The sequence below is a fragment of the Filicampus tigris genome, chromosome 9 (genome assembly GCF_054856515.1).
Source record: "Filicampus tigris isolate MCC_2025a chromosome 9, RoL_Ftig_1.0, whole genome shotgun sequence".
Classification (NCBI taxonomy): Eukaryota; Metazoa; Chordata; class Actinopteri; order Syngnathiformes; family Syngnathidae; genus Filicampus; species Filicampus tigris.
Window position 1 is genome coordinate 905,001 of NC_141225.1, and position 14,728 is coordinate 919,728.

General features: G+C 44.0%; 1 protein-coding gene across 1 annotated transcript in view; it reads right to left on the reverse strand.

The window, feature by feature from the left end:
• ap5b1 (adaptor related protein complex 5 subunit beta 1) overlaps positions 1 to 218 on the reverse strand; it is an 18,806-nt gene extending 18,588 nt beyond the window's left edge. Inside the window, exon 1 of the mRNA XM_086041268.1 lies at positions 1 to 218. This exon is cut by the window's left edge and continues 12 nt beyond it. Within this exon, the coding sequence (XP_085897394.1) occupies positions 1 to 126 (126 nt within the window). The 5' untranslated portion in view covers positions 127 to 218.
• Positions 219 to 14,728: the final 14,510 nt, after the last annotated feature.

A 14,728-nucleotide genomic window follows, 5' to 3' on the forward strand; every position in this document is an offset into this window, starting at 1 on the left:
GGTAACTCCGTCATCTCGGAGCTCATGGAGCAATTCCGCAAGAAAAGTATCCGCCGATTTGGAGGCGGTAAATCGAGAGGGACTACGGGAAAAGTCTGAAATTTTCGCCTTCCAGTTCACCGCCATTTAAAAACTTTCTGCTCTTTTCAAATGGTTAAATACGCTCGTGCTGTCGTCGTCGTCGTCTTCTAATAATAATAATAATTCTTCTTCTTCTTCTTCTTCTTCTTCTTCTTCTTCTTCTTCTTCTTCTTCTTCTTCTTCTTCTTCTTCTTCTTCTTCTTCTTCTTCTTCTTCTTCTTCTTCTTCTTCTTCTTCTTCTTCTTCTTCTTCTTCTTCTTCTTCTTCTTCTTCTTCTTCTTCTTCTTCTTCTTCTTCTTCTTGCTAAACCAACCTTTGCTGCATTACCGCCACCTACCGGACTGGAGTGTGGAACAGCCGAAACCCAATGGTCCGAGAGGGGTCTGACTGCAGCCCGTAGACCTCTGTACGGTACGCACCCTGCGCCCCCCCCCCCCGGTACGAAACGCCCCCCCCCTCCCTCCTCCCGGTACGGAACGCCCCCTTGACACGGTGTTCGGGCGGGTGTGACTGTCTGCGTGCGGGACTGTGAGAGGCAGGGGTATACTGTCAGTCAAACAGCCTGGCGCACTTGCAGGCAGTAGTTGTTTTTAAAGATATACGCCTACCAAAAACAAGCATTTTAGTGACGCGTTCCAGAAATTAGTGCTGAATTAATGAAAATGGAGGACTCCAGGGAAAGTAAGAAGACTGCAAAGAAAATGAAATGCAGTTACAACAAATCTGGGAACTCATTGTCCCTGGGTGAAGCCAGATAAAATCGGATAAGGCTTTCTGTGAACTTTGTGGCTGCTGTTGTTGTTATGGAAAAAACTGAAAGACTTGAGTTGTGATGGACAGGCCCAACCAGATTGACAGACTGCCCACCCAATGAAATTCATGAAAAAAAAAGTCACTTCCTAAATTATTTTTGAAATTGTGTTTTTTATTTTATTGAATATTAAGAATGGCATAATTGTGGTTGTATAGGGAAGATCTGAACTTCATATTATTCAGTTGATAATTTTATTTGAATATATGATGTCTCGGGATAGGAGGATTGTGCTCAGAGAGAAATATTCAGGCCCACCCTGATTTTTCCAGGCTCACCCATTAGCCACGTCCTGGCTCCGCCACGTTCTGGCTCCGCCCCTGATGCAAAATAAGCTAAATAAGCTAAAGTTAAACAGTCAGAGTCTCAATTTGATGCTATATTATGTTTTCAGAGAACATTTAGCTGTAAAAACTTGTTTCAAGAACCTCCTAGTAATTGGTTGTAACTTGTACCAATAACACACTTCACTATCAACACACTTAACACTTTTTGTTGTGATGTGCTCCAGGGTGGCATGGTAAGCGGTTAGCACGTCTACCTCACAGTGCAGAGGTTGTGTTTTCGAATACAGCCCAGGCTTTCCTGCGTGGCGTTTGCATGTTCTCCCTGTGCCTGCGTGGGTTTTCTCTGGGTACTCTGCTCCCCCCATTCCAAAAATATGCATGGTACATGATAGTTTCAACTTTATTTGACCTAATATAGTGCTTGAAATTAGTGTTTCACCACTTACAGTATATTAAGGCATTTCTCTCTTTTCAAAAGACCAGATAATTTTTGTTATTTCAAGAAATCTTACTAAGTGTAATTATCTGCACTGGCAGATAATTTCACTTGTTTTTAGTATGAATGCTCTCAAAACAAGGTCAAGGTGAACTTTATTATCCCCAAGGGGCAATTTTTTTTACAGCCAGCAGTCAACATAAAGAAACATCAATCCACTCAAACCATATGCAAAGTATGCAGTGTTATGCCATACTATTTAAAAGGACTTATTTCTTGAATTCAATTTTACAGTGTAGCTGAGCGTAGCAGGTGCTGAGGTGTGAAACCAAACCAGCTGCATGTGCTTTACTTCATGCACAGCAGTGGTAGTGGCAGTGCTTTCTGCACCCATGTTTGCAAGCATACATCACAAATCCTGAAAGTAAAAAATAAAATAAATAAATACAGGCTTTAACAAATGGTCTAAACACATACCCTTACTGACAAATGTTATGGGCCTCGTCTTCTTCATATCCTCATAAAAAATGTTCTAAATTAACACAACCACTTTTCCCTCCGACTGTAAATGTGTCGCCACTTTTGAATAATCACGTTAGATGTTATTACTCTGTTGTTCCATAAAGTGGAGCCATGCGGTGTAAAATTTTGGGTAAATACCATCTTCCAAAAGTGTAACACCTGTTTGTGATATTCAGATAATTTCACTGGCAGCTTAGATATTTCAAAATCACATTTTAAAAGAAACTCAATACCTCCAACTCGTTTAATTTAAAAATATTATGTGGGATGTGAAACTATAAAGAATCTGGTTTCTTAAAGCGGAAGTCAACCCAAACATTTTTTTCAAGAATATGTTCCTAGCAGGCCCACTAGTTGAAACACGGCATTCTGATTAATTTTGCGTTTGTGGAATATAAGTTAAGCAGCAAAATGCACTTGTTTTTAGGCATCTGTGGAGGCGACCATTTTGTCTTCTGACTGAAAATGACATCACAACTGCTCACAACGACCAATCACGACTGACCTGTTTTCTGAATCTGAGCCGTGAATGGGCAAATGCTTATCAAACAGCATCCTTCCATCCATTATCTATACCGCTTATCCTCAAAAGGGTCGCGGAGCATGCTGGAGCCTATCCCAGCTGTCTTCGGGCAGTAGGCGGGGGACACCCTGAATTGGTTGCCAGCCAATCGCAGGGCACACAAAGGCAAACATCCGCACTCACAATCACACCTAGGGGCAATTTAGAGAGTCCAATCAACTTACCATGCATGTTTTTGGAATGTGGGAGGAAACCGGAGTACCCGGAGAAAACCCACGCAGATACAGAGAGAACATGCAAACTCCGTAAAGGGAGGCCGGGGCCGGGATCAAACCCACGACCTCTGAACTGTGAGGTGGATGTGCTAACCAGTCGACCACCGTGCCGCCTATCAAACAGCATTTGATAAAAATAAAACTAGACTAACAGTCGTGGGGAATTTTGGGTATTGCACAATATAAGCTCAGGTGCAGGACTGAACGATTGCACTATTGTCCGCCAGTTTGTAGAGACTACACAATGTTCTTGTTAAAGAATCTCTCCTTTGCACAGCGAGGGTGTAACAGTCTGTCACTGAAGGAGCTGTGGAGTGCTGTTAGGGTGCCCTGGAGGGGGTGGGCCGGGTTGTCCAGCATTGATGACAGCTTGGCCATCATCCTCCTGTCCCCCACTGAGTCCACAGAGTCCAGGGAGCAGCCCAGGACAGAGCCTCCTGACCAGTTTGTCCAACCGCTTCTTGTCCCAGGCCGAGATGCCGCCTGCCCGAGGTGACCACTCCCTGGAAAATGACCGATGCAACCACAGAGTCATAAAAGTTCCCGAGGAGTGTCACTTGAACCTCAAAAGACCTCAGTCTCCTGAGTAGGAAGAGTCTGCTCTGACTCTTCCTACAGAGGACATCTGTGTTGTCGCTCCAGTCCAGTTTATTGTTCAGATGAACACCCAGGTACTTGTAAGTTGAGACCCTCTCAACATCTGTTCCCCGGATATTCACTGGTGCAGGTGCAGAGTGATGGTGCCTACCGAAATCCACCACCATGTCTTTGGATTTCACCACATTGATCAGGAGGCGGTTCTGCTGGCACCAGTCCACAAAACCCTGAGTAAGTTCTCTGTACTCCCGATCATCTCCGCAGAGAACTTCTGCAGGTGAGAAGTAGGGGTGCTGTAGTTGAAGTCCGAGGTGTAGAGGGTGAACAGGAAGGGAGCCAAGAAAGTTCACTGCGACAGAGGAGCACGTCAGACACACAGTCCTGTGTCCTCACATACTGTGGCAGGTTTGTGAGGTAGTCCTGGATCTATGTGGTGAGAGCGTGGGCCATTCCTGCCCGCTCCAGCTTGTCTCCCAATAGGGTCTCCCCAGTGCGGCAGCCATCTTGGGCATGTTGGGACACTCAGAATTTTTATCCTCAGGCGTCCCAAATGAAGCGGCCATGATGTTCAAAAGTATTGGGACACCCCTATTTTTCATCCCCAGGTGTCCCTAATGAAGCGGCCATGTTGTTCAAAAGTATTGGGACACCCAGAATTTTCAACACCAGGTGTCCCTAATGAAGAGGCCATGTTGTTCAAAAGTATTGGGACACTCAGAATTTTCATCTCCAGGTGTGCCTAATGAAGCGGCCATGTTGTTCAAAAGTATTGGGACACCCAGAATTTTCATCCCCAGGTGTCCCTAATGAAGATCTTGGTTCCTTACTTCCTCCCTTCCTTTGATTCCAACATTATTGTTTGCCTTATTTTTTTCCATGACTTCCTTCTTTCATTGTTTCCTTACTTCCTCTTTTCTTTTCTTGTTTCCCTTCGGATTTTTTTCAAGGTCATTAAACTTCATTCAACTTCATTAACTTAATTCCAACGCATTCCAAGGTTCCCATACAGCTTCCTTCGCCTTCACACGCAATTTCTCCAGGAATTGCATACTCTAGTTATTGTGTGAAGGAGAAGGCCTTCACACATAGGTTATTCCTATTATTTATTATTGTGTGAAGGCCAAGGCCTTCACACATATGTTATTCTAGTACTTTATTAATATTATTAATATTATTATTATTATTATTGTGTGAAGGCGAAGTTCTTCACACATATGTTACTCCTATACTTTATTAATTTTAATATTAATCTTATTCCTCCCACTTTTTTGGCGCGCCGCTACTTCCACATAATTCATCCGATTCACCCCGTTCAAACTTTAAACTATTCCAAAAAATCATGCCGTGGGTGCTCCTTCATGTTTTCACCCCTAACATTTACGTTTTCCCCAAAATTCAACTTTTTTCACCCCAAAAAAACCCATTAATTTCCATTGGCACCACTCATTTCCAATGGAAAAATTTCAAACTGTAACTACTTCCACATACTTCATCCGATTCACCCCATTCAAATTTCAAATTATTCCAAAAATTCATGTAATCACAATTTGTAGTTTTTTCAAACATAACATTTAGGGTTCCCCAATAGTTCCCGTCTTTCACCCCAAAAAATCCCACTTATTCTTAATGGGACATTCAACATTTCACATTTACACCATTCCAGTTTCCAAAAATTCAAGTCAATCAACTCATTCAACTCATTAAGCTTTTCAACTTTTTGTTTTCACCCCTAATATTTACGGTTCCCCCAAAATTAAACGTTTTGCACCCCAAAAACCCCCATTCATTTCCAACATTTAGGGTTCCCCCAATATTTGCCGTCTTTCACCCCCCAAAAAAACATTGATTCTTCATGGCACGTTCAACATTTCACATTTACACCATTCCAATTTCACCCCGAGGTCTCCCCAGTGCATCGGCCATCTTGGACAGGGACATTAGCTAGGCTGGGGATACTCAACCCGAGGTCTCCCAATTGCAGCGGCCATATGGACAGGCAGCCATCTTGGGCAGGGACATAAGCTAGTCTGGGGATACTCCCCCCCGTGGTCACCACAGTGCGGCGGCCATCTTGGGCAGGAACATGAGCTAGACTGGGGTAACTCACCCCGAGGTCTCCCAAGTGCGGCGGCCATCTTGGACAGGGACATTAGCTAGACTAGAGATACTCACCCCGAGGTCTCCACATTGCGGCGACCATCTTGGGCAGGGACATTAGCTAGACTGGGGACACTAACCCCGAGGCCTCCCAAGTGCGGCGGCGATCTTGGACAGGCGGCCATCTTGGACAGGGACATTAGCTAGACTGGGGATACTCACCCTGTGGACTCCCAAGTGGGGCGGCCATCTTGGACGGACGGCCATCTTGGGCAGGGACATTAGCTAGACTGGCGATACTCACCCCTGGTCGCCACAGTGTGGCGGCCATCTTGGACAGGGATGTTAGATAGACTGTGGATACTCATCCCGAGGTCTCCCCAGTGCGGCAGCCATCTTGGACAGGGACATTAGCGAGACTGGGGAAACTCACCCCGAGGTCTCCACAGTGCGGCGGCAATCTTGGGCAGGGACATTAGCTAGACTGGGGATACTCACCCTGAGGACTCCCAAGTGGGGCGGCCATCTTGGACAGGCGGCCATCTTGGGCAGGGACATTAGCTAGACTGGCGATACTCACCCCTGGTGGCCACAGTACGGCGGCCATCTTGGACAGGAACATTAGATAGACTGTGGATACTCACCCCGAGGTCTCCCCATTGCGGCGGCCATCTTGGAGAGGGACATTAGCGAGACTGGGGAAACTCACCCCGAGGTTTCCCCAGTACGGCGGCCATCTTGGGCAGGGACATTAGCTAGACTGTGAATACTCACCGCGAGGTCTCCAAGTGCGGCGGCCATCTTGAACAGACGGCCATCTTGGGCAGGGACATTAGTTAGACTGGGGACACCCATCCCGTGGTCGCCACAGTGCGGCGGCCGTCTTGGACAGGGACATTAGATAGACTGGGGATGCTCACCCCGAGTTTTCCCCCGTGCGGCGGCCATCTTGGACAGGGACATTAGCTAGACTGGGGATACTCACCCCGTGGTCACCACAGAGCAGCGGCCACCTTGGACAGGGACATTAGCTAGACTGGGGATACTCACCCCGAGGTCTCCCAAGTGCGGTGGCCATCATGGACAGGGGGCCATCTTGGGAAAGGACATGAGCTAGACTGGGAATACGCATCCCGTGGTCGCCACAGTGCGGCGGCCATCTTGGACAGGGACATTAGATAGACTGTGGATACTCAACACGAGGTCTCCTCAGTGTGGTGGCCATCTTGGAAAGGGACATTAGCTAGACTGTGGAAACTCACCCGAAGGTCTCCGCAGTGCGGTGGCAATCTTGGTTAGGGCCACTAGCTAGACTGGGGATACTCACCCCAAGGTCTCCCCAGTGCGGTGGCCATCTTGGGAAGGAAAATTAGCTAGACTGGGGATACTCACCCCGAGGTCTCCCCAGTACGGCGGCCATCTTGGGAAGGGAAATTAGCTAGACTGGGGATACTGACCCTGAGGTCTCCCCAGTGCGGCGGCCATCTTGGGAAGGGACATTAGCAAGACTTGGGATACTCACCCTGAGGTCTCCCAAGTGCGGCGGCCATCTTTGACAGGCGGCCATCATGGGCAGGGACATTAGCTAGACTGAAAATACTCATCCCTTGGTCGCCACAGTGCGGCGGCCATCTTGGGAAGGGACATTAGATCGACTGGGGATACTCACCCCGAGGTCTCCCAAGTGCGGCGGCCATCTTTGACAGGCAGCCATCATGGGCAGGGACATTAGCTAGACTGAAAATACTCATCCCTTGGTCGCCACAGTGCGGCGGCCATCTTGGACAGGGACATTAGATCGACTGGGGATACTCACCCCGATGTCTCCCCAGTGCAGCGGCCTTCTTGGACAGGGACGATAGCTAGACTGGTGATACTCATCCTGACATCTCCCAAGTGCGGAGTCCATCTTGGACAGGTGGCCATCTTGGGCAGGGACATTAGCTAGACGGGGGAAACTGAACCCGAGGTCTCCAAGGTGTGGCGGCCATCATGGGCAGGGACATTAGCGAGACTGGGGATACTCACCCTGAGGTCCCCCCTGTGCGGCGGCCATCTTGGACAGGGACATTAGCTAGACTGGGGATTCTTACCCCGACGTCCCCCAAACGCGGTGGCCACCTTTTGGGAGGACCCAAAATCAACAGGAAGTGACCCAAATGACCCGGAAATGGACCGGAAGTGACCCAAATGACTCGAAAATTGACCAGAAGTGACCTAAATGACCCGGAAATGGACCGCAAATGACTCAAATGACCTGTAAATGAACCGCAAGTGACCCAAATGACCAAGAATTTAACCGGAAGTGACCCAAATGACCCGGAAGTGGACCAAAAGTGACCCAAATGACCAAGAAATGGACCGGAAGTGACCCATATGACCCGGAAATGGATCAGACGTCACCCAAATGAACCGGAAATGGACCGAAAGTGACCCAAATGACCCAGAAATTAACCAGAAGTGACCCAAATGACCCGGAAATGAACCCAAAGTCTTTTCTTCCCTTCTGATTTTTTATGTCCTCCACATTCCAGGCTATTCTCTAATTTTTGAGGTCATTCAACTTCATTCAACTCCATTCAGTATCATTTCAACGCATTCCAGTTTTTCTTGGAGGTCATTCAACTTCCTTCAGTAGCATTCAACTTCATTCAACTTCATTCCACTTAATTCAACTTCATTCAGTACTTTTCAACTTAATTCAGTATCATTTGACTCTATTCCACTTAATTCAGTTTCATTCAACTTTATTCCACTTTATTCAACTCCATTCAACTTCATTCCAACGCATTCCGCACTTTCTTTTCAGCTTCCTTCGCCTTCACACGCAATTTCTCCAGAAATTGCATTCTCTAGTTGTGTGAAGGCGAAGGCCTTCACACATATGTTATACTAATGCTTTATTATTATTATTGTGTGAAGGCGTAGGTATGTTATTTTCCACCATTCACCTTTATTCTTCTTCTATTTTATTCCTTGCACTTTTTTGGCGTTCCTCTACTTCCACATTTTCAACCGATTCTCGCCGTTCCAACTTCAATATATTCCAAAATTTAACGGCAACATGGGGTCCTTTTTCTTTCTTCCAAAAAATTACGGTTTCCCCTAATTCCCCGTTTTTCATTTCCAATGGCATATTCAATGGCATATTCAACATTTACCATTCCCACCACTCTAATTTAAAATTCACAAGATTCCACTCATTCAACTCACATTGATAAAGCTAGTCAACACACTCACAATTCCTTTTTCCCCAAAATTCAACTTATTCACCCGTAAAAAAAACCACAAAATTCCACCATTCATTCCCATTGCCATATTCAACAATTCACAATTACATCATTCCCATTTGATATTCACAACATTCATCTCATTCAACTCATATCGGTCAAGCTTTTCAACACACCCAAAATTCCTATTTCCAACACATTCAACTCATTCACCCTTAAAAAAAACACAAAAAATCAACTATTCACCATTCATTTCCTTTGACACATTAAACTTTTCATATTTACACCATTCCAATTTCCACAAATTCAAGTCATTCAACTCATTCAACCCACATGCAACTTTTCAACACCACCAAATTTCCTACTTCCCACACATTCAACTCATTCACACTTAAAAAACCCACAAAAATTCAACAATTCACCATTCATTTCCATTGGCAGATTTAACTTTTCACATTCACACCATTCCAATTTCCACAAAGTCAAGTCATTCAACTCATTCAGCTCACGTTTAACTTTTCAACACTCCCAAAATACTTACTTCCGAAACTTTCAACTTATTCACCCTTAAAAACCCCACAAACATTTCACTATTAACCGATCATTTGTATTGGAACATTCAACTTTTAACATTTACACCTTCCCAATTTCCACAAATTCAACTCATTCAACTCCCATTCATTTTTTCAACACCGTCAAAATCCCTACTTTCCACACATTCAACTCATTCACACTTAAAAAAAACACAAAAAATCAACTATTTACCATTCACTTCCATTGAATCGTTCAGCCTTTCACATTTACACCTTCCCAATTTCCACAAATTCAAGTCATTACACTCATCCAACTCACATTCAGCTACTCAGCACCCCAAAATTCCTACTTTCAAAAACATTCAACTCATTCACTTAAAAAACCCACAAAAATTCACCATTCATTTCAAGTGGACCCGTGTTATTGTCCCTTGGTCTCCCCAGTGCGGCGGCCATCTTGGACAGGGACATTAGCTGTACTAGGGAAACTCACCCCGAGATCTCCACAGTGCGCTGGCCATCTTGGGCGGGCAGGGACATTAGCTAGACTGGGGATACTCACCCCGAGTTCTCCCCAGTGCGGTGGCCATCTTGGACAGGGACATTAGCTCGACTGGGGAAACTCACCCTGAGGTCTCCCCTGTGCGGCGGCCATCTTGGACAGGGACATTATCTAGACTGGGGATGCTCACCCCGAGGTCGCCACAGTGCGGCGGCCATCTTGGACAGGGACATTAGCTAGACTCTGGAAACTCACCCCGAGGTCTCCACAAAGCGGCAGCCATCTTGGACAGGCGGCCATCTTGGGCAGTGACATTAGCTAGACTGGGGATACTCACCCCGTGGTCGCCACAGTGCGGCGGCCATCTTGGACAGGGACATTAGCTAGACTCTGGAAACTCACCCCGAGGTCTCCACAAAGCGGCAGCCATCTTGGGCAGGGACATTAGCTGGACTGGGGATACTCACCCCGAGGTCTCCACGGTGCGGTGGCCATCTTGGACAGAGACATTAGCTAGACTGGGGATACTCACCCCAAGGTCTCCCCAATGCGGCGGCCATCTCGAACAGGGACATTAACTAGACTAGGAATACTCACCCCGAGGTCTCCCCAGTGGGGCAGTCATCTTGGGCAGGGACATTAGCTAGATTTGGGATACTCATTCCGAGGTCTCCCCAGTGCGGCGGCCATCTTGGGCAGGGACATTAGCTCGTCTTTTCTTCCCTTCTTATTTTTTATGTCCTCCTTATTCCAGGCTATTCTCTATAATTTGAGGTCATTCAACTTCATTCAACTACATTCAGTATCATTTCAATGTATTGCACAGTTTTTCATAGAGGTCATTCAACTTCATTTAGAATCATTCAACTTCATTCCACTTAATTCAACTTCATTTCAATTGATTACTTTTCATTCAATTTCATTCTACTACATTCAGAATCATTCAACTTAATTCAGTATCATTCAACCTAATTCAGTATCATTCAACTTAATTCAGTAGCATACAACTTCATTCAACTACATTCAACTTCATTCCAACGCATTCCGCAGTTTTCATTCAGCTTCCTTCGCCTTTACACGCAATTTCTCCAGAAATTGCATTCTCTAGTTATTCTTCTTCTTCTTTTTTATTCCTCGCACTTTTTTGGCGTTCTTCTACGTCCATATTTTTCAACCGATTCTCGCCGTTCCAACTTCAATGTATTCCAAAAATTCACGACAACATCAGATGCTTTTTCTTCATTCAAAAAAATTACGGTCTCCCCCAAATTCCCCGTTTTTCACCCCCAAAAAAACATTAATTTCCAATGGCATATTCAACATTTCCCATTTCCAACATTCCAATTTAAAATTCACAAGATTCAAACTCATTCAACTCACATTGGTAAAGCTATTCAACACACCCACAATTCTTGTTTCCCCCAAATACAACTTATTCACCTGTAAAATCCCACAAAATTCCACCATTCATTCCCTTTGCCATATTCAACAATTTTCAACATTTACATCATTCCAAATTTAAATTCACAACATTCCTCTTATTCAACTCATATTGGTCAAGCTATTCAACACAACCCAAATTCCTATTTCCCACACATTCAACTCAATCGCCCTTAAGAAAAACACAAAAAAACAACTATTCACCATTCATTTCCATTGGCACATTAAACTTTTCACATTTACACCAATCCTATTTCCACAAATTCAAGTCACTCAACTCATTCAGCTCACATTCAACTTTTCAACACCCCCAAAATTCCTACTTCCCACACTTTCAACTCATTCACCGTTAAAAAAAACCACAAAAATTCCACTATTAACCATTCATTTCCATTGGAACATTCAACTTTTCACATTTATACTTTCTCAATTTCCAAAAATTCAACTCATTCAACACATTCAGCTTTTCAACACCCCCCAAATTCCTACTTTCCACACATTCAACTCATTCACACTTAAAACCCCACAATTTTACCATTCATTTCGAGTGGACCAGTGTTATTGCCCTTTGGTCTCCACAGTGCGGCGGCCATCTTGGACAGGGACATTAGCTAGACTGGGGATACTCACCTAGAGGTCTCCCCGGTGCGGCGGCCATCTTGGACAGGGACATCAGCTAGACTGGTGATACTCACCCCGATGTCTTCCTGGTGCGGCCGCCATCTTGGACAGGGACATTAGCTAGACTGGGGATAATCTGCCCGAGGTCTCCCCAATGCGGCGGCCATCTTGGACGGGGACATTGGCTAGACTGGGGATACTCACCCTGACGTCTCCCCAATGCGTTGGCCATCTTGGGGGAGGACCTTAAGTCAACAGGAAGTGACCCAAATGACCCAGAAATGGATCGGAAGTTACCCAAATGACCCGGAAATGGACTGGAAGTGACCCAAATGACCCGGAAATGAACTGGAAGCAACCCAAATAACCCGGAAATGAACCACTAGTGACCCAAATGACCCAGAAATGGACTGGAAGTGACCAAAATGACCCCGAAATGGACCGGAAGTGACCCAAATGAGCCGGAAATGGACCGCAAGTTACCCAAATTACCCGGAAATGAACCGGAAGTGACCGAATTGACCCGGAAATGAACCGGAAGTCTTTCCTTCCCTTCTGAATTTTTTATGTCCTCCTCATTCTAGGCTATTCTCTATAATTTGAGGTCATTCAACTTCCTTCAACTTCATTCAGTATCATTTCAACGCATTCCAAAGTTTTTCATAGAGGTCATCCAACTTCATTCAGTATCATTCAACTTCATTCAACTTCATTCCACTTTATTCAACTTCATTCAGTATTATTCAACTTTATTCAGTATCATTCGACTCTATTCCACTTAATTCAACTTCATTCAACTTTATTCAACTTCATTCCACTTTATTCAATTTCATTCAATATCATTCAACTTTATTCCACTTTATTCAACTCCATTCAATTTCATTCCAACGCATTTCGCAGTCTCTTTTCAGCTTCCTTCGCCTTCACACACAATTTCTCCAGAAATTGCATTCTCTAGTTTTGAGATACTTTCTGATTTTGATAATACATTTCGACCTAATATAGTTAGATTCCTAGTCAACCAGTGATGTAAAGTTTTAGTAATTTCCTCAATTTTTTCCTTCATATTTCTAGAATCTCTTGTTTTGGCATCTCTGGTAATGTTAATACCCAAATATTTAATTTCCATCTTCACAGGAATATACTCTAGGTCCTTATCAGCACAATCATGAAGATGTAGTAATTAATTTTTTTTTTAGATTAAGCTCAAGTCCTGATGCCTGAGAAAATTTGGAAATAACATTAAGGGTCTTTTGAAGCCTTAGTTTGTCTTTTAAAAAGACTACCGTGTCATCAGCGAATTGACTGATTTTAAATTATTATTATTTATTAAATATTGTTATGCCCTCTATATCTTGGTTGTTTACTCAAAGATAGACCAACAATTGAGTGCAACAGAATGAATAATTTCGGCAAAATTGGACATCCTTGTCTAATACCACAAGACACATTAATTCTTTAGGTCATACCGGGATGCAGTGTAAGTTTTCTTGTAAGAAATACCCATAGCAAAATTTTTCTCCAAAACTTTTAATGATTCCTTCAGAAAATTATGCTCAACAGAGTCAAATGGGCAGTGCCCACCTATGGACACGCTCTGCCCATCCAAAGAAAACTGGATGTAGTTCTGATGGCAGTCTGGGTACCGCGTATGGTATCCCATTCATATAGAACTGTGTATGTCAGCAGACGCTGCCGTGGACTCCCGCGTCCTACAGCACACACTGTCAGCTCAGTCCCCACGGAGCAGCTCCTCCCAGCAGGGAGATGTTAACCCCTCAGCATCCAGGTTGCAAATGAATCGTGCATGTGCCAAAGTGCAACTCGCAGACACCGACAGTAGTTCAGACTGTACTTGACGTTTGTCCTGCTGCGGTTCAATTATTACTTGTCTGCCTCGTTATCTAGTTTCAGTCACATCAGCGATCTATTTGCCCTAGCACTACCACCGTTTCCTACATCTTAAATAACATAACTTACAAGTTTAAGTAGTCAAAATTGACATTTTAAAGTCAACTTAACTTTAAATTTTTGAGTTTTATGCACTCAGGTTTACTGTTATTATCTGAGTTGTCTGGATCAACATTTTATAGTCAACTTCACTAATGATTTTGAGTTAAATTCACTTATTTACTGACTAAGTTGTCCAAACAAAGTTATTTTCAGTAATAATAACTTGAAATTAGATAGATTAGTTACTTTACTTGGGAATTTTGAGGCAATTGGTTTCCTGACTTTTTTTTAAGTAAAGCGAACTTATTACATTTTACAGTTTACGGTTTACAATAAAGAAAACAAAGACTCTGAAAATGGCAATGATAATCTGTCAGTAAGTATTGGTCGCTTGCTTTTATTGTTCAATTAAAGAAGAAACTAAATGACTCAGAAGAAAAACCCCGACAAGCACACTTCACAGCCGATAAGCCAGAGACTTGGCTCGATGACGTCATATCCGCCTTCTATGATGTCGCCATCGTGCTGCATGGCCCTGCCCGGAAGATTTTCAAAGTGTAATGCTAAATCAAGGAAATACTCGGTTAATGTGTATCAATTTGAGAAATTGTGACATGGATATTTCATTATTTATTACCACATATTTAAATTGATAAAAATCGTGTTCCATACATTTTAACATGACAAAAAATATCACATGCTACAGAAATAAAAATAAAAATAAGATTTCACCATCCCTGCAGTAAGTACTGCTATCAGCTGCTCTATCTTACAAGCCAGTACACAAATTACTAAGACACCCTGGAGCCAGATATTATGT